Below are 25,053 nucleotides of genomic sequence, written 5' to 3' on the forward strand. Positions count from 1 at the left end.
AATGTTGGGTGATTCTATTGTGCTATTGCATAGCCTAAAGATACTATAAGCATGTTTTCTAATTTGACAACATAAAAGACAAATAAATAATTGTGTTCTAATTAATTAATTGAATTTATCCTCTATTGAAAGGGTGGTTTGCTTTAATTTCTTGTGTGTGTTTGTGTGTGTGTCTGTGTGTGTGTGTGTGTTATGAACATAAAAAGCAGTGGGTATTTAAAAGGCTTACAGTGTGCCAAAGTCCTGAGCCCATCCTCCAAATGATGGGGAGTCACTTGGCCCACAGTCTGTACATATGGAGCTTCTGATGTAGACAGAAGTGGGTTTGAGGGAACAGAGCTGTTTCAGCTGCAAGTGTGACTGTCAGTACATCTTAGTGTCTGGTGTTCTTGTACCAGCCTTTGTAGTCAATCAACAGTCAACAATCAACATTTACTGTTTTTCTATTCATTTTCCATTTCACAATTAGCCTAATTTGTCTGCTGCTTTATTATGTACACTTACTGCTTGGGCGACAGTAGTTGTTTGTTAGATAACTCTTTTCATTATTTGACATGCAGCCAGTGTGCCACGATAGTAGCCTAATATTCAGGAGCCCGGATTGGCCACCTGTTGAGCTGTGGATGATGATCTCTCCCGATCCCTCAACACAGTCGGTATAATATTTTGATTATTGTATTATGACTTTGTATTTTATTATAGGCCGATAAAGACTTGCATCTTCCAAATAAATGCAATACTTAAAGTTATAATTTATTTGATGAGGAAAGTTTCTTCCATTCGTGCATGCTTGGGCTGTAAACTATAAAGTTACTCACCTACCATCTATTACATTTCACTAACTATTAAAGGATGAAATCTCATAGAGTTTGATTAGCTGATTGAAGAATGAACGTAAATTTAGTTCAGATGTATTTTCTCTGCTGTAGTCTGAGAATCGCCGACTGCTATAGGCCTACACGTGCTCCAGGCGAGAGACGAAAGACTTTTACTTTGAAGGCCACGGAGAGGCAAAGCGGACGTTAAGAGTTGTTAATGCTAACCAACGAACAACAGAAACAATGGGTGATTTTCCACTTTCGAAGCGATGGAAAAAAAAATTGGATACAGTTAACGACTATTGAACTTGCCTACTAAAGTCTTGGTCGAGTCTCTAATCCTGTGTCCGTGGTCTAATCTGTGGTTACTGAAAGCTAAAACTACTACCAAAGACTACTAAAGGTACAGAGAGTTCACCAGCCTCTGGGAACCTTCGTACGCTACCCGGGACAACTACAACTGTCTGAAAAAATTAGAATATTAAAGTCGAATACAAGCCTTTTAAAAATTAGGCTATATATATATTATTCAGAATGTAATAGAACATAATAGAAGAAACACTGCCACCTGCTCTTGCTTGCACATTCATGGAGAACGTGCAGCAAAACCAACTGGTGGCCACTTAAAGTAGGCTATAAAGCCATCCTTCCAATGGGAGAATGAATAGAGTAACCTATAGAATGGCAACAAAACCTGCAATGCTATCTGAATTATTTTTTGTGTTTCAGTATAGTTCAATGTGAATATAGGCTATATATATATAAATATTAATTTTAGACTGTATTTAAATGGAACATAACTGTGCATCTGTACAACTAACAACTGCTTCTAGTGATATTCCACTTAGTTTTAACATGGGGGTTATTCAGCACTTGACCACCATGAAAACCAGAATATAAACTACTCACTAAAATCGGATGCAGCTGGACGAGTTTGTAGCGTTTGAATGAGCCACGAAAATAGCCTGAAAACTGACATTTAACACGTTTGTGAAGAGATTCAACAACAGATCCCGCTTTTAAGACAACAAAGCAATAATTGGTTTGTTGTCATTTTGCATTTCTATGCTTGGTTTACACTAAAATTAGTATATATGAATAAAAGCAGATCCGGTCTCCCAAACAGGAACTATCTATCCTAAATGGTATCCCTCCGCTATGTTCTCTTTCATCAATAAAAATGCTATTTGGTGAAATTATGTTCTAAAACATTGAACCAACAGTCAGTTGAAAATCACAGTAGCAGGAGCTGTTGTTGAATCTGTTCACGAACATGTTACAATGTAAGTGTTCAGGCTATTTTCGTGGCCTCATTCAAATGAATGGAGCCTTATTCTGCTGTTAGCTCGCTGACATGCAGTTTAGAAATAAACTTGATGACTTGATCATACTTCTCACATGACTTCCCACCTCTGAATGTTTCTATGTTCTTTACAGGAATAATGTTGATTAAAAAACTTACTATAGACCAATACATTGAACACAGCCTAGAGCTTTTGATGTCTCAGTGCTGCTCATTTTTCCTTGTGTAGATTACAAGTCCAAGGTTGGTCCCAATCACCCTTTAAACTAAGGAGGTCCAGGAGCGCATTGACAAGTTCGCTTAAACCCAGTCGGGTTTAAGCGAAAAAGGAAGTAGGCAGAAGTGAATCCTCTTGGCTCGTGCGGCGGGAGGAGTTACAGATGGGAGGAGCTCAAGGTGAGAGGCATTTAAAGCTGCTCTTGCTTTCGCCGCCAGACTTACGTGGGGAGTGTATTTGCACTGTGTAGTTGACACGATTATGTCTATCAGGTAATACACTTCGCCGTTACAAATGCGAGCAGTTTATTATAACCTATCGCTGCACCGTCTGCACTTTGGCGAAGCGACAGATTTGCATGACTGAAGTGACCATCGTTAGAAAGCAGCTATCACTGCGCCGCCAAACCCGAGCGATACATCTGTGTTAAGCCTCATTAGTTAATAACGTTAGATATTAGTCTAAAGTGGACTGTGGTTGGCTGTGATAATGTCAGGTATTGTTCTTCTGTGTAGCCTCTTCATTTCTGCGACTCCCTCGCAAAGGCAATTCTGTTTGCTGAGTTTGCTAAATCAGGGCTGGTTGTTAGCTACTAGTTATTAGACTGGTGTGGTGGCGCTGCCTAATAATTCCTGCATTCATGTAACGTTAACTCGTTGGCATTAGTCAAACTGTACGCTATATTTCTCTTCGATAATACTACGGGAGTATAGTGAAGATTTGACGTGAAAGTGTCACAACTATCTGACCGGTTCGCCTCTGCCCGCCTTGCAGACTTGCCTAGCAGAGTGAGATATGGCTGAAATTATTCCAGTCAACGCCGGTTTGCCTACTCTGAACGCTACCTTCCGACTCCGGGAGGAAGCCACCGCCGCTCCTGCTGCTGCTCCGGATCCTCCAGCTTCTCTGAGTCTGGGCAACGAGGACTATCTGTTCGTGGAGGCGAGGCACCCCAATACCGTGCTCCAGGGCCTGAACAGCCTGCGGCTCAACAACGCCTTCTGTGATGTGACCCTGTGCTGTGGGGGGCAGGAGTTCCCCTGCCACCGCATTGTACTTGCCTCCTTTAGCTCTTACTTCCAGGTAAACACAGATCCTCAGCTGTCCACATTAGCATGCATTGATCTGTTATGTATCTGTATCTGTTATGCCAGTGCAATGCCATTCTGCTTTAGCTTTCACAGGCACAAGGAGTCAGGATGCATGTTTATGTGCTGCATTGCCTTATGCAATCAGTGCATTAAAGTGACACAATCATGTTAAAAATAGCAGAACCATGAACACACAAAACAACCATGAACTGTCCTTTCATCCCCTCTTCTAACCTCTGCAGGCAATGTTTTCCACGGACTTGATAGAGTCCAGACAGGAACGGGTTGCCATCAATGGAGTTGAACCTCAGATGATTGGCATGCTGGTGAGCTACGCCTACACATCAGAGGTCTTCATCTCCAAAGCAAATGTGCAGGTGAAGTATATCAGCCATCCTTGCCTTTCTTCATTGTCACCCTTCCTGATTAGCATCCGTGCTAAAACCCCGCTTAATTCGCTCTAGGCCCTGCTAGCAGCGGCTAACCTGCTGGACATTATGGCTGTTCGAGAGGCCTGCTGTTGTTTCATGGAGCGTCAGATGGATGAAATGAACTGTGTGGGGATCCACTGCTTTGCCGAGGCCCACTCCTGTAAGGTGCTGGAGAAACGCAGCATGGACTACATTCTCGAGCACTTCAGCAGTGTTTACCAGCAGGTGAGACACTGATGGAGCCATACATTGTCAAGGTTGTCCGTCAGTAGTGATGTCGGTATGTTGACATGTTTAAAAACAAAAAATGGATTCCTGACACTGTTAATGTCAGAAGCCAGCTTATGACAGAAATGTCACTGGTTTGAATCCCTGGATAGTCAACAGACAACTTTCCCTGGAGAAATAAAGGTTAAAAAACAACTAAGAAGCGCTGGGTAAACACTGAATCTGTAATGTGCATGTCATTGAATAAGTACAAAGTTAATCTACACTGACTGATCACCAGTCAAACCAAGACCCATCAGTGATCACTTCCAAGGAGAAAAGATGAGTTTAGAAAGTATAGGAATAGAGTCAGTAGTTTCTCATCTACAATTTGGTGAATTTGTCATGTTCTGACTCTCTTGCTATGTCCTCTCCCCCAGGAGGAGTTCCTGTCTCTGTGTGTGGACAAACTGACGGAGATCATTGCCAGTGACCATGTCAATGTGCCCAAAGAGGAGATGGTGTTCGAGGCCGCCATGTTATGGCTGAACAAATGCTCTACCCGCAAACAGAGCTTTGAAAAGGTCAGTTTGATTTTTTGTGTACCTCTGTCTTTCACCTGATTTTCTTGAGGCCTTGGTTGAGTTAAGGCAAGCTCAGGTATTTATTGCAACCTGCTACAAATAAACCATTGTTTGTGTAAAATCATTCATCATTACCTATGGGTTATTGTTTATCTATTATAGTCATACACTACATGGCCAAAAGTATGTGGACATCTGCTTGAATCGCCCATGTTGGCCAATTAGGCCTGGCTCACAGTCTGCGCTCCAGTTCATCCCAAAGGTGTTGGATGGGGTTGAGGTCAAGGCTCTGTGCAGGCCAGTGAAGATCTTCCATACTGATCTTGACAATCCATTTCTGTATGGATCTCGCTTTGTGCACAGGGTCACAGTCATGCTGAAACAGGAAAGGGCCTTCCTCAAACTGTTGCCACAAAGTTGGAAGAACACGATTGTCTACAATGTCATTGTATGCGTTAAGATTTCTCTTCACTGGAACAAAGGGGCTAAGCCTGAACCATGAAAAATGGCCCTTGAAAGCCATTGAGCTCTTCAGTACCATTCTACTGCCAATATTTGCATGGCTGTGTGCTTGATTTTATATACCTGTCAGCAATGGGCATGGCTGAAATGGCCGAATCCACTAATTAGAAGGGGTGTCCGCATACTTTTGGCCATGTAATACATTTGTCACATCAAAAGAATGCACACTAAAGAATCACATTTTCTAACCTTGTGTCTTTAACATTAGCATGTCCAGATTACTTGCTTTGGTGTGCATGCATACATACTGTTACAGATATTTGAGCGGTGAGCATGTGTTTGTGCAGTCCGTACTTGTGTTATGTGCTAATCCCAGGCATATCCCATAGAAGTGCATGGGTAGGGGTTTGGGGTCCAGTATAATGAAGCCCTTAGCAGCTGTCAGTCATTAAGAGCTGCATAAATCAAGAGGATTACATGCCACCATTGTCAGACACTACAGTCATGGGCTTGGCTCAGGACCTAATCTGACCACTAAAGGCAGCTGTCAGTGTAATAATAAAATGGTAACACCCTCCATTATGCTCCTTTCATGTTAGATAAAAGATATAGAGATATCGCACACTTGGAGTACAGTGGCATAAATTATGTGCGTGCTTGTGTCCTTACTTTGCTTTGTGGCAGAAATGGGGAAATCTCAGGACAAACTGTGGTGACCCTCTGTCTGGATGGACTAATAAATCATTCCTCTCCTGTCTTGTATTCCTTAAGGTCCTAGAGCATATCCGTCTGCCTCTTATCAGCCCCTACTACCTCCATGACGTGATCGAGTCTCTGGATGTGGTGAAAGAGTACCAGGGCTGCCAGAAGCTCATCTCCGAGGCCAAGGACTACCTGCTGCTGAAGGACCGCCGTGGAGAGCTCTACTGCCCCAGGGCGCGGCCACGCAGGTCCACAGGTAAACACACTTACATACACATGCACAGTGCAACTGATAGCCATGCACATGCATTTTGAAACTCATCAGGGAGTTGGATTTCTATCTATTTATAATGTTCTCCATTTTAGTTTCAATACTTTTCAGTTTTCCTAAATGTTTTTTTTTTCTTTTTAGTTAAACTTAAGTTAGTTCAGCACTTTTTTTTAGTTAAAACTTGAGTATTTCAATGATTGTGAAAAGTGCATGTAGTGTCAGGTTCATATGCACGTAGTTGCCTTGGATGGGTATCGTTTGTATCGATGGTCAACTCCAGTGATAACTGTAAGACTGTCTCCACTGCAATTATTGCACAGTGAGTTATCAAAATACGAAAGCTGAAAAGATTTCATGTTCAGTTTTATTGTATTTCCTTTATTTAAGGACGTACACACTCTAGTTTTTTATTTTACTAGTTTTTTATTGTTATGTAACACCACCATGGCACATTGTATTCAGGACATTATGTTGTCATGGTGACGTCTGTCTGTCGTTGTGTACACACATTCTTGCAAACACAATAACTCAAGAACAATACTTAATAGAAACTTCATACTGACACCACAGGTTTCTTCTATAGAGAATATGATCTGATTAGATTCTAGAGCATCTTGCTGCAAACATTTGCAAATGAATGAGGAAAAACTGATTTTCTTGAAACTACTATTAATCCTTAATGCTTTAATATATGGAGTTCATATAAATAACACCCACGTGTTATGTGACAAGTATTGACAAGTATGTTGGGATAGGAATATTTTCTGATTAATGCATTAATTAGCTTAATTATTTACCTTATTAGCATAACTGGTTATGTTCAGTATATCATTGTGATTATGGTGGGATTTCAGGCAGCTCAAGTGCCTCTTGTTTCATGCTTAATTTTGGTTTCAGATAACTATAATAACGTAAGACTATACTGGTTTCCTTGTGTATTCATTCAGTGAAAGACTGTTTGTGGCTTCACACCCTCTCACATGCTCACACTCTACTATGCTGTAACCTACCATTCTATAGTAAACGGTGCCAAAATTAAAATAAACATCTATCCAAAGGACAGCATGTCTGTGGGCTGGTCCTTTTTATTTAATAAAGTTAATAGCTCCCCCTTGGCTCAATACTGTCTGTGTACCCCTACTCTTCCCTCCCTCCTGTTGCCATGGCAACAGGGACAGCTGAAGTGATCGTGACAGTGGGCGGGGAAGATGACAAGGTGGTGCTGCGCAGCGTTGAGAGCTTCGATCCTGTGACTAATCAATGGAAGAACCTGGCCTGCCTGCCCTTCGCTGTAAGCAAGCACGGTCTGGTGGTGTCAGGTGAGAGAACACTGCCAGGTTCAATTAGATTACAGGCAAACACATTCATAACCGGTGGGTTCCCTTCTCCATACTGTGGCTCCTCTCTGTAGCAAACTACATTGTGGTGCACATGGAAAGGCAATTGTGGAAGCCTTGAGAGATGTAAAGGTATGCGGTGTGTTTTTCTTCCCATCTATCTGATTCCTCATTTTATTTCCATTCCTCTCCCTCCGTAGGCTCTACTCTGTATTTGGCCGGAGGGGAATTTCCTGATGGCTCAGCCAGCAGGGAGATGTGGCGCTACGACCCCTGCTTCGACTCATGGTTGGAGATGGCTCCCATGAATGTAGCTCGCTCGGAGTTAGGTAAGTCTGTCAGTATGTCATTTAATGTAACGCACAGTATACTACGTCATACAATGCAGCCGGGCAAGCTTGTTACAACAAGAGCATAGTCACACCCCAATATTCCATCATACACTGAAAACTCACATCTTCAAGAAATACCTTATATCTCACTTGAATAATTTCCGCTATCTACTCACTGTAGTTGCTCTTAAAAATCCATTTTCTCTCTCCTTAGCTGTTATTCTTTTTAGAAGATGGATAGAATAGAAGCTTATTCTACTGTTGCACTTACTGTAAGATGCTCTGGATAAGAGTGTCATCACTGTTATCTTCAATCACTTCAATTAGTTGCTTCTTTCCTCACGTCCCCCTCTCTTCCCAGGCCTGGTGATGCTGGACGGCTACGTGTTTGCGGTGGGCGGGTGGGAGGGCCGCTCTCGCCTAGACTCGGTGGAGTGCTACAACCCCCACACCAACTCCTGGCAGTTCATGGAGTCTGTCAAGATGGCCGTCACCAGCCCTGCCGTAGTGTCCCTCGACGGACTGCTCTATGTTACTGGTATGGAATGCGGGTTACACACCTGCAGGGTTGTGCTTTTTTTTATTTAAAATGTACTGGTTTACTGTCAGTGCCTCCAAATTTCAGCTTATTAACAGTGTTTGGCAGTGTTCCATACTCGTTGCTCTCCTGTTGGCAATGCATTCATGTTTTGCTGCGTGTCCTCCTGGGTCGTAGGTGGTGCGGTGCTGGAGGACGGCGATGGCACAGATCTAGCCCAGGTGTACAACCCTAAAACCGCTGTATGGGCAGAGGTGGCGCCTATGCAGATCGCTCGCTCTGGTTCAGCTGCCTGTACACTCAAAGGAAAGATCTACGTTATAGGTATTATACCTAATGGCACTCCGCTAGAACATTGTCTTTTGCTGAATCACAGTGGTCCAAAAATGCTGCCCACTAATCAACAGCTTCAGTAACCACTCTGCTGAAATTAGGGAACATAATAACACTGACCACTGTTACGTGGTTCATTCCCTCTTTCTGTCTTCCAGGTGGCTGGCATGCCTCAACAGAGAACACAGATAAGGTGGAGTGTTACAACCCCAAGACCAATCAGTGGACCATGTGCGCCCCCATGAAAGAACGACGTTACCGGCCCGGTGTTGCTGTGGTGGATAGAAAGATCTACGTTCTGGGCGGAGAGGAGGGCTGGGACAGGTGAGAGGCTATTCCAGGAACATCTGACAAAGACAGTAGCTTGTGCATCCAAGGTTAAAACTGGAGGACAAACACAACCACAGTCTTTCTGTGTAATGAAAAGCAAAGTGCCTTTTTGTTGCTGGTGTTGGAAGAATAACTGGTCACCTCTTCATCCAGGTATCACGACACCATCGAGCGGTACTGTGATGAGACGGACGCGTGGGAGATCGTGGGGGAGATGCCCACCAGTCGCAGCTGGCTCAGCTGTGTCTCTCTCCAGCTGAAGAAGGACGCTCACATGAGCAGCAGCCCCGGTACGCCGTCAGACACTATAATTAATAACTGAAAAATGGAGAGAAAGCTCCAGGTTACAATCTTTACGAGGCAGGTGTGCGTCTCTGCCAACCTTCCACGGTTGTTTGCACCCTCCTTGGCGACCGCAGACTAAAAAGCTCGGTGTTTTGGGGACAAAGACCGCAGAGCAGCTAACCGAGCAGAGCTGCCTGGACTTGGTGCAACACTGTTTGAGCTGTTACCAGTGGCAAAGGTAGTCATTTTAATCTGTGACGGCTTGTGGAGTCTCACATACTTGGGTCCCTCGTATCGCCACGGCGACGGGGAGGAACTGTGTCAGCCCACACAAATCCATAGTAACTGTGATTTATCAATGAGTCATCCAGCAGTCCTCACTCATTGTTTGTATGACATGAACATGTTCAGGGTGTTTGTATTATGGATGTCCAAGCACCTCAGATCTGTGATCTAAGATTTTCCCAGCCAACATAGTGTATTTTTGTATCGTTCTTATGTAATGTATTTATTTGGGGTTTGTTTAGCTGTGAGGATGGCCTTTTTAAGTTTTAAAAGAACATCAGTAAGTGTTTTTGTTCTATCAGAAGATGCTCTATGGGCCAAAGAGTCTAATTGTGAATGAATATTTTTGAAAGTTACTAGTGAAAAAGCTAACTATGTGTGAGTAGTGTTTTGTAATTAAAAAATTGTCTATACTACCTGTTACATGTTGAGTATATTTTTGTAATGTAGTGTGCTTCATGCAATTTAGTGACCTTTTATGGATATGGGTTCTAATAAAGATGTTTGATTCCTATACCATGAATGCTGGTCTTTCTTTTTACTAAACAGATTTTTCACTGGACGGGCTAGATAAATATATTGAAGCATAACATGTATAACAGAATCTTTTGATGAATCATCTCTATTGTCTCATAATTACCTTCAAAATTGTTGCACCCTCAAGTAAGACAAATCACTGCTGATTTTGAATGTATCTAAAGTTGCTTCTCTTGTGTATGTTACGCTAAATGTGGGAAATGTGAGTGGAAAACGTTGGTCACAGTTGTGCGATGCTGTCTCAGTCGTTCTGGGCCATTTACCACAGAGACAGTGTAAATCTGTAGACATTAACCATTTTACCACATTTATAAAATACATAAAATGCTGGTTTTTACTCTGGTGTAGAATGTACTGCAGCTGCATAGTTAGTTCTTAGACTTGGAGGTAAAATCCCCATTAACTTTTAGCCTGCTTCCACTGTGCTGAATATGGATATTGAATACTTAAGAATGAGGTTTCCACTTGCCTTTTCATTATTCCAACTGTCCAGAAGAGTTGTATTATTTGTGAACATGAGCAAGTGTCACCCAAGGCAAGAAATCGTGACATTGCTTCCAAACAGTACACTTCTGTACAATAAAGATCATTTGGGTATAAAAAGTCAAACATTTGGGGAAATTATAACCACTTGTTCAATGTCTGTGGAGCAGCTTCAGATTTTACATCTTAACATTGTAGCTCCAAGCCACAGTTCTCTGGTCTCTGGCTTTGAGAGAGTAGTTCATGTTCACAGGATTGATTGGTCTGTGGTAGACAATAACATGAATTATTAAATTCAGCGGTTTCCACTTTTAGACCACTAGCCCATATATTAAACTCTTATCCTCCCCCCTAACAATTTAATTAAGTGTCCCTTATTATCATTTGTTAAACACTGGCAAGCCTAGTCACTGAAAATGGCATTACTTGCCAACACACAACTGACAAGCATTTAACTGGCACTAAGCTAGTTTTCAGCTGTTCAACTGTTATCAAAGCTGTCAATAAAAGACAGACACATTCTTACATAAACATGTTATAGTGACAAGAATGTATTTATTTATTTTGTTCTGATCACAAGTGTTTCATTTCAAAAACTACAATCTTTTCAAGTCAACTTGAAAATTACCAACAATAAAACACTGCAAACTGGAATGATCATAATCCTCCTGGTAGTAAAGCTTTTTAAAGAAAAACTATCTGTGATTGCCATGCTTAAGTGACACAATCAAATCTGAGTTATTTAAAAGCTCAGAATTATTGGCACACATGCTTTCCCTGTTCATAAACTTTCTGTCACAATTTATACCTTCAGATGAAAATACATTCAAGTGTTGCAGTGTAAATTGATGCAGAACCATGTAGGTTTGAGAAAAGATAAAAAGATAAAACGAAAAGCATTTACAAATAACATCATTACTTGTTCCATGTACAAAAATATCAGTGACAAAACCTAGGAACCTTTTGCACTGCACTTCCCAGTGAGCCTCCGCTTACACCAGCAGTCTCTCTATAGCCATCTGTACGGACTGAATCTGAGGCTTGAGCTGGGAGCCCTCCTTTATGGTGACTGAGGTGGCGATGACGGGACGGGACACCCCACAGGCGCGCCCAAGAGCCTGCTTGGAGCGCACAAACACGTAGGGGACGTTCTTGTCCTCGCAGAGCAGAGGTAGGTGAAGGATGATCTCCAGCGGTTCAGCGTCAGCCGCCATCACGATGAACTCGGCGATACCACGGTTCAAGGTTTTAGTGGCTGTGGAAAAGATGGGGGACAACTTAGTATTGGCGCTGAGAGACAGAACTGACAGACAGTCTCAACAAAATGACAGAAGCTGTAGGCAACGCACCACAACCACCGCATCATGCTGAACTATATAATAAAATTTGCTTATCATCATCACTTTAAACAGCAGATTTGTGTCACGATATCCCCCCAAAAAAACACCATATCATCAGGATGATTCCACTGAAAGACGATAAACGATAATATTGAATTATTGCCCAGCCCTAGTCTGCAGTAACAATGTGTTCTCTGTCCATATTCTAACACAAAGTGACAAAGACAAACAGTTATCTGCATGTTGCAGAAGGCTCCTGCCACCCACTTCATAAGCCTAAATATCTCCTTGGCCGGGGGTTCGGATCCAGTCACCTACATGCCAGTGAAATAACTGTGTGTGCAACTATATTCGCCACTACAAAACAAGTCAGACAAAGGGTTGATTTACCTTCATTAGCTCCTTTCCTGAGCTGCTTGTAATTGGCAGCTTGCTGCACAAGATCCAGGATGGTTTTGGTCAGAGTGGCATCAGCCAGTGGGTAGGCCTTGGGGTTCACTTCAGGATCAGCCTGGAAACAATTATAGTACAAGTTTATCTACAGTGCTCTGCAGAGTTATTAGCGTACTTGGTAAAGATGAGCTGAAAAGGCTTTTACCGTTTAACTCAGAAGTTTCAGAGTAGTATATTCTCATTCAAAGATAATTGTGAAGGTGAATTTCCAATAGAAAAAGATGAAAAAATAAAAGTCATCCCATCTGCTGCAAAGCTGAAGGTGATCCTCCGTGCTTTGAAAACTCACATATAAAAGTAGTGACTGTCAGATTGTTTGTATTTGTAGTTACTTCAAAATTAGAGTAATTTTGCTGTTGTGTTGTGCCTGTGCTGTGTTGTGCCTTTTAGTTTGTCCACTGTAGTTAAACACTTGTAAGGAGCAACTTTAACCCTGCTTTTACTTTGCTCTATAATTAGAGTGCCAATAATTGTGGAGGCCACTCTATGTAGCTTTTTTTTTTTTTTTTATAAAGTTTGAAATATTTCCAAAAGCCTTGGGAAATTAAACTATTTCTAATATTGCTGGGGAATCCCTGAAACCCCTCCAACCACCCACCCCCAAACTGTAACACTGTAGTTCAACTTTCACTCAGCAAGTACAGGGAAACAACAACATAACTACTAGCAAACCAACATTACATCCAGACAACAACCTTGTCTGTAAACATGTGTACCGATGATCGTATCGGCGTGATCGCGATTATATTAAATAAGGACGATTATTTTCTATAATCGTCTGATTCCATAAACTACCTCATAGTTTCAGTTTAGTTTTTGTTTTCTCTTAAATAAATAAACCCACATAAATAAAACCAAGTGTGTACCTGTCTTCCAAATAGTTTCACTACACTAATAAGCTTTTAAATTAAAACACTGCACTGCAGATGAAGCTGAAGTTGGCTACTTATTTGTGGGCTGTCTGCAGAGGAATTCCTCTGTATTGAGAGTGTTCTTTGACTCATATATTAGAATTCTTGGAAAAATACAAATTCTCTACCAGACAGGACCTGGACTTTTTCATAATTATGTTTAGGTGTTGATCAAAAAAAAAAAATTATAGTTTGACAACTATTTTAACTGCACTTTCTGCCTATTTGCTGTGGCCTTATATCTTGATTATTAAAATGTCTCAAGATTCTGACACTGGGGCATCATAGACAATGTAACAGAGTATCCAAATCCTGAATTATGAGAAATGTAACTGTAGCATTATTGTATTATGGCCCCCTGAACATGGCATGTGAGACTATGCTCAACCTGTAACAAACCGAATGTGCAGATAGGCACTTTCTGCCTATTTGCTGTGGCTCTACCTCTTGATCATTAAAATGTCTCACGATTCTGACAGTGGGCCATCATAGACAATGTAACAGAGTATCCAAATCCAGAATTTTGAGAAATGTTACTGTAGCATTTTTGTATGACCCCCTCTGATCTGGCTCCGTTCCAGATTAGGAGCTTGATGCGTGCGCAGCCAGCTGAGCAGCTGCATTGTAAGTAAATAGCTGCGTACCCTTTCGGCGCGAACAGACGGAACAGAAACGCACCCGTCTAGCTGAGCCGTTACACTGTAATATTTCAAAAACATAAATAAATAAATCGCGATTATTTGTGTGACTAATAATCGTCATCTAAAATTTCATAATCGTCACAACCTAGTTCGCTGGCTGCAGTAGCATTGATGCATGGAGCTGAGGACCGTGCAATGATTTGGTCTAATCTGCTAGTATCTGCTACTGTGCTGCCATGAGTTTACTCACCATGTTTTTCTCGGATTTCAAGCGGGTTTGGATATAAGTAACTATGTGCCCGTGTGTCCTCTCGGCGTTCGCTTCACGGAGGACAGACAACTAACTAAAATGCACACTGCACACGTTGGGAAAACGAAGGCGACCGTCTGAACACGTCATCACTACGCGTCTAACAGAAAGTTAAATTTGCAAGATGGTTCCACACCAGCAGGAGTTCTCCGACGTTTTCTTGCCGTTGATCCCCAAATAGACACACACAGGCCATTTGTCAAGATTTTATCACAGCCAGGTACGAAATCAGCTGCCGTGGTGTTTGGCTGGAATGAAAATCTGTATACGGTTGGGGTTATGACAGCATGTGGCTGAAAACCACCACAGTAGCTTATCAAACCCAGCGACAAACTTTTAGTTTTATCTTGTCATCGTAAAATCTCTTTGATTTGCTGCAACGGGCAGTGGATTGTGGGTAGGACGTCAATCCGCCATATCTGTCTTTTCGTACCGGCTGAAGGAGAGAGTCGGGAGTCATGAGAGGAATCCGGTCTCTTAATCATCTCTCCGTGAGTTTTATGTTTTCCACGTTTGATCTGGGCTGTGTAGCCAGTTGGATTTAAACTTAAAGAGTTGTAGTTCGTGGTTTCCTTTGAAGGTGAAGCCACATCTTATCAATGTTAGCTCGCTGGCTAGGGTCTGTGCGGCTAGTTAGCTTGCTAGGTGGGTAACTCAGGCGGATTTAGGCGTTCGCTAGTTAACCATGGTTACAAGTAAGTTACCAACGTCTCCCCGAACCATTCGCATGTACAGTTAAGTCGAGCCAAATTATCAGTTAAAGTGGGAGTTAGGTGGGTAGCAGTCGATCCGGCTGAGATGACCATTGCTTGTAGTATTAGTTGTAGTAAGCTTAGCTCAGCTGGATCCTGCGCAACCTGAAGGTCATCTCACAACTCGCGAATCTTCAGATTGATTTTTATTTCCTTTAACTTGGTCGAAATGTCATGTAGCAGACAACATTATACACAGGTGATATTTCCTTATTCGAGTGTGTCATCGTGTTTTGTGTCGGCCAGGTAATCTTACAGACTTTACTCTTTCAACGAGCTGCCAAAATCCCCAGAATCGACAGAGTTTGGGTTTTCCTGGAATTGAAAGCAGGACATGAACATGACAACATACAGTATATTGCACGCAGCTACAATAGCCCGCGTGTTGTTGACATGAAAGATGCATGACGTTTGCGGTCCTCCACGCTCTCACTCTGTATGCTAAATTTACATAGGTCACTTCAGGTCACCCTACTCCACTACACCCAACCTACTTGTGTTAATTTCCACTATGACAAGTAGAAGAAAAAATTGGCATCTTGGTATAGCCTAGATAGAATTGAACTGATAGCAGATGTTGTTTATAACGGGGTTAGGTAGTTGGCAGTAACTGTTATGAAACATTATAAATAGCACAGTGTTTCCCACACATAGACTTTATTTGGGCGGGCCACCCAAGTATATTTGGCGACCCATTTTAGCATTTTTTATTTTTATTTTTTTATCCGTCCGCGATCGATTAACTAGTGGACAATCTCCCCTCGCTCTACCCCTAATCTTTGTGGAGTTAAGACCACTCTGTTACCAGACTGCGCTTTGACATTATACGCTCTGAGCAGGGAAAGGCAAGAGGAAACTATTTCTTTCTCTAACAGCCTGTTAAACTCAACCCTGATATTTTACACCTGCTGAAGTTTTATCAGGAATTGGAATTTAGGGTCACTCAAGGATAGGGGAAGTAGTTTCACACTTTCCTGCCCCTCTTTGCCCATTACCATCAAACAAGGTGCCCTCAGAGGAGAAATAAAAGAACTGCTGGAGAAGTAGCATTGGCTTTAATTTGGTGTTGCTGTTTTCCACAGAAACGATGCTATGCTGCTGCCAGGAGGAGTGAGGCTCTAACTGAGCCCTATGGAGGCCGCAAAGCAGCCCCCGCTGCCCCCCTCCCTGCCCAGGATGTCCAGGTAGGTGCTGCTCTGCTCTACATACAAATAGCTGTTTCAGGCTGGATTCACACTTAATCCATAATGCATTTATGTTGCTGCAAGCTATGTGCAGTTGTTGTAGACAAAGGTCCTGCTCAAATGTATTGAGATGAAACTGATTAGATGTGGTTATTAATTGCAGTATTTCAGCATACATTATTTGATCAACACACAAAATATTTTTGTCACAAAAACATAAACGGAGGCAGTAAAAAAATGGGGAAAATGCCAGTCATTATAGTTTATGCATGAATAATGAGTGCAAAATAGAGTGAGTCCAGCACATGCAACACTTGCATCATGACCCAGTGCATCTGCAACAGAACGATGCGGTGGTAAAGGATTCTCTCATTTGAAATCAATGAAGTTCCATCTCAGAGTAACACATAAATCATAGTCAAACATACATGCCCACTACTTCACACAGGGTCCACTTGCTTACGTCACAGCATAACATTTTCTGACTCTTAAAACCGAGTAAGACCTTTTGTCTAGACAGTTGTCACCACAAAACTCTTCTGTTTATCTCTGCTGCTTCCAGAACAAGAAGGTTCAAAAGCTAGAATTTTTTCCAGATTCTCTGTAACCTTCTTTTCGTTTGCTGCCTCAGGTGTCCAAGCTCCCAAACGGTCTTGTGATAGCATCGCTGGAGAACTACTCCCCCTTGTCCAGTGTCGGAGTGTTTGTGAGAGCTGGGAGTCGCTATGAGACAGTGGAGAACCAGGGGGTTTCTCATGTGCTACGATTGGCAGCTAATTTGGTAATTTGCAAATGTGTGATGCATTTGTCAAAGGGGCGACCTGGGAGAACTGTGACCCATTTCTTCTATAGCTACTTTAATTTTGTGCATGAGTGCCTTTACTTACTACTGTATGGATATTCTTAATGTGGTACGCTGTATCAAAGATGCTGCACCAAGGCAATGGATTGCAAACTTTATTTATATAGCACATGTCATACACAAGGCAAATTCAATGTGCTTCACGTAAAACACAAAAAATCAGGCAAACTAAAGCAAATTTTTACATGGGTGTCTTTTCTACAATTAATTGTGACAAATGAAGGACTGTGTTTGGAAGATATTCAGTGCACACTTCCCTCTCACTTCCCTTTTGCAATGTAATACAGTTTTGTTTGTTATGTCAAGGGGCATCTCAACCCTTAGCCCCAGAGTTTCTTACTCTTATACCACCAACTTGCAGTGGGATCTCACTGAATAATGGTTGTTGTTGTTGTTGTTTGTAGACTAATAAGGGAGCTTCTGCCTTCAGGCTCTGTCGTGGTGTGGAAGCAGTCGGGGGAAGCCTAAGGTGAGTCAGTGTCATCGGTCTCCCCCCTCGCTCGAACACGCACACATCGAATGTCCCCCCTTATCCTGCTATAAATAAACATGAGAGTACTCGTGTGACATTCCCACAGCCCAACTCACTAAACTGACTGTGTCGTCATGTGTTTCCCTGCAGCGTGACATCATCAAGGGAGACCCTAGTCTACTCTGTGGACTGCTTGAGAGACCACCTGTGAGTGCTGCCATGGTTCTGTCAGTCCTGTAGTGTTGGTCCCACAGGCCGAGGCTGACAGTGGAATGATGGATGGGGTTGTGGTTAGAAGTGTAGTCTTCTTTTGTGGGTGGGGAAAAAAGTTTTGGAGGCTTGAGACAAGTCATAGCATCAGTGTTATGGAATCGCTGTCATGCTTCACTTTCATTAAGTAATGCTCCTTGCCGATGTTGGATGGATGGATGGGAAATGTAAGTGGCCACTTTGTCACTGGCAGATTCTGCCAGATTGGCTCATGGATAAGTGACGAGGATCAGGGATAGTCACTCCCTCAGGCTGCAGAAGTTCCTCTCCCACTTAGTGATCTGAAAAAGCAAATCACAGCAACTGTGGAACACCCAGAGTGCACATAAGCTATAGGACAATGTGCTCACAATGTGGGCGATGCACAATCTTCTCACTTTATTTTCACACATTTATCTTTGTGTTGACAACACTTTCCTCTCGTTCAGCGAGAGCTCTGGAATCGTCAGATGTCAGCCAGGATTTAGTTGCCCGCTATTTATTGTATTGACCTGCTCATATGTTTTATGCATGTTTGATTATAGCTCCCCTAAGTGAACATAGGGTCATGTTTAGTGTTGAAACCACAAGTCAGTTAATTGATTATAATTTTGATAATCAAGTTATCGTTTATCATTTATCGAGTAACAATTTGCTGGTTACAGCTTCACAAATGCTAAGATTTGCTTGCTTTTCTCTGTTTCATATCATTATAAATTGAATGCATTGGAGGTTTTTGACTGCTGGTCAGACTAAGTAAGCAATTTTAAGACAGTTCTCTAAATCATTAACCGTTAATCTAAAAAAAAATAATTGACAGATTAGTAGATAATGAAAATAATCGTAAATTGCAGCCCTAGTCATGGTGATGCATCACAGTTTTACCAGTCCTGTATTGATGTGTGTGTGTGTGTCCAGAGACTCAGTGTTGGAGTATCTGGTCAGCGTGACCACAGCTCAGGAGTTCCGGCCATGGGAGGTAGATGACCTGACCTCCAGGGTGAAGATTGACAAGGCACTGGCCCAGCAGTGTCCACAGATAGGTCAGTACAACACCTGATCACCTGGATTTTCATTGTTGAAATGCTACTCATCCGTAGCATCATGTCATGTATTTTAATGATGAAATATGTTATTCAGTTTAGTGTTTTGGATCATCAGTATTCAAAGTATCTACCTCTTAGTTGTCTAATTCTCCTTGACTGGACTGTTTTCTGTTTTCTCCTGCAGGTGTAATTGAGAAGTTGCATGAAGCAGCGTACAAGAACGCCTTGTCCAACTCTCTGTACTGCCCCGACTACATGGTTGGTCGTGTCTCCTCTGAACAGGTATGGATCTGTGCTTGTTCTATTCCTCCATATAGGAAACTAGTCAATGCTATAGTCTTGAAGGGGGAGTTGACTCCATTTCTAAGTGATTCTCTGGCTTCTGGGGGGAATGGTAGCAACTGACTGAAATTAGCAAGATATATGAATATGTTTTAAGCAAGTGATTTCAGTCACCCTTCCAAGGCCTTTTTTCTTAGTTTGTGCATAGCTCTTACACGCCTCTCCTCCTCGTTATCCCTCCCTCTGTAGCTGCAGTCCTTTGTTGAGAACCATTTCACCACTGGCAGAATGGCTCTTGTAGGACTAGGTGAGTCTCCACTAGTGCTGTTACTCAAGGACACCTATCTAGGCTCTGCTCTAGTCTTGCTTTATCACAGCTACTCTCTTTCTAAAGAATATTCCCGGCAGGCTGTACTTATCAAAGCTCCATTTTGCTAATGGTTTGCTGGCACTGTGAAGTCCTATCTCAGTCTTGTTGATGTAAATATACTTTCTGTGTGTGTGTGTGTGTTTGTGTATGCATGCACAAGCACGTAAGTATGCAAGCATACGTCCTTGCATACACCCCTGCCTGCCTGCTTACTGCTCAAATATCATTTGGCCTCTGTCCAAAGACCCAGAGGCATTCAGTAGATGCTGGTATGTGGGGAAGAGGTTAGCAGTGGTACTAATGGTTTGCTGCGTGCGTGTGCGTGTGTGTGTGTGTGTATGTGTGTGAGTGAGAGAGACAAGGCTGACTTGACTAGCATGCATGTGTTGGCATGTCTGAATGACAGCACATCATGCTGTGACGCCAGTCTCTGTCCTCAGAGTATGTGGTGTTTGTGAGAAAATCTTGCTCATGAAAGTGCTTTGTATTCCACTTCCAGGCTACAGTTAATATTCTCTAACTTATGTGTCCAGGTGTGAAGCACTCTGTCCTGAGGCAGCTAGGGGAAGGGCTCCTGAGTGTCCGCAGTGGGGCCGGAGCAGCTGCGGCCAAGGCTGTGTACCGTGGAGGTAAGACTGTGTTACAGCAGCATTACAGTTAATGAACGGCGATGGGTGGAGCCGTGGTTCTTAAGCTTTTTAGAGCCACAACACAATTCCAAGGCACACTTTATTAGTGATTGTGTGTGTGTGTGTGTGTGTAGGCGAGCTGCGGATGCAGAACAACGATGGCCTGGTCCACACACTGATCGCCAGCGAGGGTGGTGTGACGGGTACAGCAGAGGCCAATGCCTTCAGCGTGCTGCAGAGGATCCTGGGAGCTGGCCCACATGTCAAGAGGGGCTCCAACATCACCAGCAAACTGAGCCAGGGCATCGCCAAAGCTACCGCACAGCCGTTCGACGTGAGTTACTTCCCCCATGTGCTGACAAGCTGCGTGCGTTAGGAAGAGGAAACATTTGTTTTGGATTCTGGAATACTATATGAATGCAGGGAGTTTTGTCGGTTGAAAAAACTGTCTAATGACCTCTTGCTGTCCTTCAGGCCACAGCCTTCAATGCCTCATACTCTGACTCTGGCCTGTTTGGAGTCTACACCATAGCACAAGCTGACTCTGCAGGAGAGGTGATTGCCAGATTACAATTCACACCTTCAAAGATAAATGAAACCTCATCAGAAATGTTGCATGACTTTAGAATCTGCATTTCACTGTCCTTCTCTGTACAGGTGATTAAAGCTGCCCTTGCCCAGGTAACAGGTGTGGCTGAGGGAAATGTCTCTGAAGCGGACGTCACCAGAGCAAAGTGAGTCTTATGGGTGGTTCATGTCATGGTGGGACAATAATTAAATTTCTGTTGCTTTGAGATGGTTACTCATGCTTTTTCATCTGGAATCGATTTTGTATCAGACATCAAGGCATATTGCATGTTGCAGATAGAATAGTCATCACGAGCACAAAGGATGAAATAGTCCAGAAAGATCTTTTACATTTCTCTTTGCCTTCTCTTTTTCTTAATTAATTTTAAGAAGAAATTGATAAGCATTCTGCCTCAAAAAATGCACAGTTCACGCTTTTTCATTAAGACAGCCAAGAAACTTGCTCTTAAGCCTATCCACAGTACAGCCTAATTTAAATATAGGCCTTTCTTGAGACAGACTAGTTCACTAATCATTTGGGCAACCCACCGACAAGTCGACCTTGAAGAAATTGACTTTTGCACGTCTCTACTTTGTCTAGGAACCAGATGAAAGCAGAGTACCTGATGTCCATGGAGGGCTCCGGGGGCCTGATGGAGGAGCTGGGTGCTCAGGCTCTGGCCACCGGATCCTACCAGGCCCCTCAGATCATTCTCCAGGGCATAGACACCATCTCACATGCTGACGTGGTCAATGTGAGTACCGATATGACCGGCTTTCATCGTCACCGATTAAACTTCTGTCACAGGACATTGTGACATATTATAGTAGCCAAGTATGGAGCACTGGATCTTGAAAAATCAAAAATGAACAAATAAATAAATCAATAAAAGCTGACATAAATTAATAAATAAATGACTAAGGAAGCTGTACAATGCTTGTTTACCTTTTCGAAACTAGAATTCATTAAAATAGGTCTGGAAACCTACTTTGACCAATGACAGAGATTAACTGAGCAGTGAATACAAATGATCAAACTTTGAAATTTAAACAACCTTTTTTTCTTTTTACAGGCTGCAAAGAAATTTGTGGACGGCAACAAATCCATGGCAGCCAGCGGACACCTTATTAATACTCCTTTTGTGGACGAAGTATGAAAACAGAATATAGGAACCACCGTTAACTTGGGCATGTTATGCCCGGCTGCTTCAAAAGGAAAAGGAAAGGGGACCTCAAACCCCCGGCCTCCCGCAACAAACGCGAATCGGTTTGATGTCACCAATCATTTATAGTCTGTCCTGTAATAAGTGTAAACACCGACAGAGAGCTAGAGAATAATGATGCGTTGTTGTTTTTTTGTCCATTTCACTGTATATCTGATGTAAATTCATTAAATGGTCTATCTACAGTAATGACAACTGGTTGTCCTTTGAATTTGTATCTAGGAATGAATCCAGAACTAGGTTTCAAGGTTGAATTCTGGGGTGTCAGAGTGACCTAGTGAATAAAGAGACTGTCCTGTTGAAGTCACTGAATCCCTGCCAGCGTCAGGGGTGCTGTTCAATTCACCCTATACTCAGACTTAGTAGTAGTAGTAGTAACAGTAGTAGCAGCAGTAGTATTTGAGGCGGCATTTCCAGCTCGAAGAAAATGTATTGTTCCATTTATCGCCAGTAGGGGGAGACATAAGTACAAAAATGATTAGGCCGACACCAGTATGTGTGCACGAGTGTGGTTTCCTTGGAAAGAATGTTACCTTTGATGCCATGGTAAGCATCCTTACTTTAAAAATCAGTATGCACTGCTAATTATGTTGGTTGAATGTATAATAAACATATTAACTTTTCTCGAATTGAGAAGTTTCTTAGATTTGTGAGTTTTTTTGGGGCCTATGCATCGGTGCTTTTTGCATGTCCAGCCAGTACAGTTGCTGCAGATTTAGTTTGTGCTATTTTGAACAAAAGTGCTCTCGGGCTTGCCTCAGCCGCTCCAAATACATATAGAAGATCATCGTGTTGTGTTATCACAAAACTAGACCGTCATTTGCATACAGTTAAGTGTCATACATGAACAGACAGTGGTTTTGTCATATACTCGGTAAATACAGAGTAATAGAGTGAGATTAGGACAAAGCTACGCAGCACTGCGTCTTGCACTCCTGCATGGCTGAAACATTTCTGCAAGATGAGCTGATCCTCGACTGCTCAGAGATACATTTCTGCTGATTTCCCGCTGTTGTAATAAAAGCCGAGAGCGCTGACCAGCAAGTAGCCTACTCAGTGCTATCTTGTGCTTTCAATAAAACAAGTGTTTGAAACTGTCCGCTTATGTTAGAACAAGAGTTAAGAACGCATCAAATCAACGTGTGTAAACAGAATTTCCCAAGCTTAAATGATTGTGAATACAAACATACAGTATATGACACTATAGATGTGTATCCTCAACAGAAATGCTGTGAGAGCTCAGTTTACCCAGCTTTTTATTTGTGGGATAGAGTGTACACACCTTTTTAGTTTGACATAAACTTTAGCAGGCATATATTATAGTAAATAGGCTAGTATCAAACTGATATGTTATGTGATGATTTGGCATTTGGTATGGAACTAAACTTAACTCTGAAGTATTGTAACCATACTCAGGAGAAATGTAACTGCAAAACTGAACTCACAAAAAATTGTAACTGAAAGAGAGTAACTGTACCTGTATTCAAAAGTATTGTAACTGAAAAAACACGATTCGCAAGTGTAGCCTATCTTCACGTATGCGGTGTTTGCATAATTATGGAAATTGAACACGCCATTGCAAATTGTAATCCTTATGGAACTTGACACTGCACCAAGAGAAGAAATGCAAATCTGCCCTAAAACTGTGCAAACACACCAAGATTTGGCACTCACCTAGTACTCGCCACGATTTCAACAGTCTCCCCACATTCCCATAGCCTTTACACCCTCAATTCTTTGAGATGCTGCCTGTGCAAATTGTGCCCAATTGTCAGTTGAGGTGCCACTTTTGATTATGTTCATGGCCATAGGCGGGACATGGCTACAGAGATAACTAATTTCCATGCTTATGTAAACACCAATATCACATATGTGCACACTTACGAATCAATTTCTTTCAGTTCCAATACTTTTGAATACAGTTAAAGTGCCGAAAAGGATTAGGGCCATATATCGAGGGCTTGGAGCCAAAGGGGCATAAGTGCGTTATAGTAGATTTTACAGGAGAGCCAAAACAAATTTTGATCAAACTTGGATCAGCTGCCGTTATCACATACTAAGCACAATATTTAAACTTTTTGTGTTATCAGATTGAGCATTACTATAAAACAATACTGCTACAGTTTAAGTTGAATTATATTTGTTAACTTTTTTAAAAATGGCAAAAGAGTGAAATACGCCTTGGCTCAAACATTGTCCCAATACAGCCATGCAGAATATGGGCGTATGTAAGTAAACGATTGTAAAACACATTCATTTAAATACAAATCTAGCAATTACACTTCAATCAACACTGAAATATAAAACAAGAACAGAATGAATATCTTCATCTTGAAGTAATACTCAGCAACTTTCACCAAGGCCTTTAAAATTGTAGGAACATGGAACATATCAAATTGATTGATACATTTTTTCTGTTAAACACTTTTAATAAACCTTTTTAGTAAACCTCTATAGACATAAGAAACTACTTTTGATTCTAAACTTCTACTTTTTTTTTTCTTTTTCTAGTATAATACATTTTTGTATGTGTCCCAGGACACATCACTTATTGATGAGGGAGGACTTCAGCTATCAGCAGTCTGACTATCAGAGCTCATCTTGCCCAGTTTACACTCCTAACATTATAAAATAACATTTTGAAGCTATAGGCCTAAGTATTTCATGGGGATATTAACATATTTACATTCATCTAATATTGACCTAGAATAGATATGAATAGGATACTAAAAATGATGTGATCATGCTGCCATGCTAGCATTACTTACGTCAGCATGCATTTTGAGCTGACCTAAGTGCTGTTAGAGTCCTCTGCCCACAATGCTGTTCAGTGTCAAAAGTGGTTTTGCTAGGTGTCAAAAGGGCGCAAGTGTAGTAACGCACTTTTGACAGCAAGCAAAACCCAGCTTTTACTGTTACGGCTTTCAGTTTTTGTTTCATTAAAACTTATGGGTCATGATTTCAGTTGTGTCCTTTTGACACTGAAAAGATCTCACTGAGACCTTTCAATTGATATATAATACTCATATTCATCCAAAATCACACTTACGCCCCTTTGGCTCCAAGTCCTCGATATATGGCTTATGTGAAAAAATTATTTGAGTTCTGAGAATAAAGTCAGAATTCTGAGTCTAAAATCAGAACTCAGAATTCTGACTTAATTCTCAGAATTCTGATTCTGAATTGTCAGAACTCAAATTTGTGGCCCTTATGTAG

At 41.9% G+C, this 25,053-nt stretch overlaps 3 protein-coding genes across 3 annotated transcripts; 2 read left to right on the forward strand and 1 right to left on the reverse strand.

The window, feature by feature from the left end:
* Positions 1–2,568: 2,568 nt before the first annotated feature.
* On the forward strand, positions 2,569–9,973 carry LOC139641691 (kelch-like protein diablo). Its single transcript, XM_071516240.1, has 12 exons — positions 2,569–2,610; positions 3,113–3,421; positions 3,672–3,806; positions 3,894–4,085; positions 4,508–4,651; positions 5,885–6,071; positions 7,259–7,405; positions 7,624–7,752; positions 8,117–8,293; positions 8,471–8,617; positions 8,785–8,950; positions 9,110–9,973. The coding sequence occupies exons 2-12, from the start codon at positions 3,134–3,136 to the stop codon at positions 9,276–9,278; spliced, it is 1,881 nt and encodes a 626-aa protein (XP_071372341.1). The 5' UTR covers positions 2,569–2,610; positions 3,113–3,133; the 3' UTR covers positions 9,279–9,973.
* A 1,119-nt stretch (positions 9,974–11,092) lies between these two features.
* On the reverse strand, positions 11,093–14,298 carry snu13a (SNU13 homolog, small nuclear ribonucleoprotein a (U4/U6.U5)). Its single transcript, XM_071516237.1, has 3 exons — positions 14,142–14,298; positions 12,277–12,397; positions 11,093–11,801 (listed from the first exon to the last, which is right to left on the reverse strand). Exons 1-3 carry the CDS (start codon positions 14,142–14,144, stop codon positions 11,539–11,541), a joined length of 387 nt encoding a protein of 128 aa, XP_071372338.1. The 5' UTR covers positions 14,145–14,298; the 3' UTR covers positions 11,093–11,538.
* A 303-nt stretch (positions 14,299–14,601) lies between these two features.
* On the forward strand, positions 14,602–22,390 carry uqcrc2a (ubiquinol-cytochrome c reductase core protein 2a). Its single transcript, XM_071516222.1, has 14 exons — positions 14,602–14,692; positions 16,036–16,137; positions 16,769–16,918; positions 17,404–17,468; positions 17,622–17,678; positions 18,639–18,763; positions 18,951–19,048; positions 19,298–19,355; positions 19,952–20,047; positions 20,182–20,381; positions 20,522–20,602; positions 20,705–20,781; positions 21,216–21,369; positions 21,688–22,390. Exons 1-14 carry the CDS (start codon positions 14,660–14,662, stop codon positions 21,769–21,771), a joined length of 1,380 nt encoding a protein of 459 aa, XP_071372323.1. The 5' UTR covers positions 14,602–14,659; the 3' UTR covers positions 21,772–22,390.
* Positions 22,391–25,053: the final 2,663 nt, after the last annotated feature.

Source organism: Centroberyx affinis, unplaced genomic scaffold, assembly GCF_046629955.1.
Source record: "Centroberyx affinis isolate AG114_WGS23_722 - 3 ecotype Tasmania unplaced genomic scaffold, CSIRO-AGI_Caff_v1 ptg000395l_1, whole genome shotgun sequence".
NCBI lineage: Eukaryota > Metazoa > Chordata > Actinopteri > Beryciformes > Berycidae > Centroberyx > Centroberyx affinis.

Coding starts and splice junctions, on each gene's coding strand:
- LOC139641691 (XM_071516240.1), top strand. CDS start 3,134: ATGGCTGAAATTATTCCAGTCAACGCCGGTTTGCCTACTCTGAACGCT. Junction 4,086..4,507: donor TCAGCAGTGTTTACCAGCAG/GTGAGACACTGA, acceptor CCTCTCCCCCAG/GAGGAGTTCCTGTCTCTGTG. Junction 8,618..8,784: donor AGGAAAGATCTACGTTATAG/GTATTATACCTA, acceptor TCTGTCTTCCAG/GTGGCTGGCATGCCTCAACA.
- snu13a (XM_071516237.1), bottom strand. Junction 11,802..12,276: donor CAGGAAAGGAGCTAATGAAG/GTAAATCAACCC, acceptor TCTTTTCCACAG/CCACTAAAACCTTGAACCGT.
- uqcrc2a (XM_071516222.1), top strand. CDS start 14,660: ATGAGAGGAATCCGGTCTCTTAATCATCTCTCC. Junction 14,693..16,035: donor GGTCTCTTAATCATCTCTCC/GTGAGTTTTATG, acceptor TGTTTTCCACAG/AAACGATGCTATGCTGCTGC. Junction 20,382..20,521: donor CTACCGCACAGCCGTTCGAC/GTGAGTTACTTC, acceptor GCTGTCCTTCAG/GCCACAGCCTTCAATGCCTC.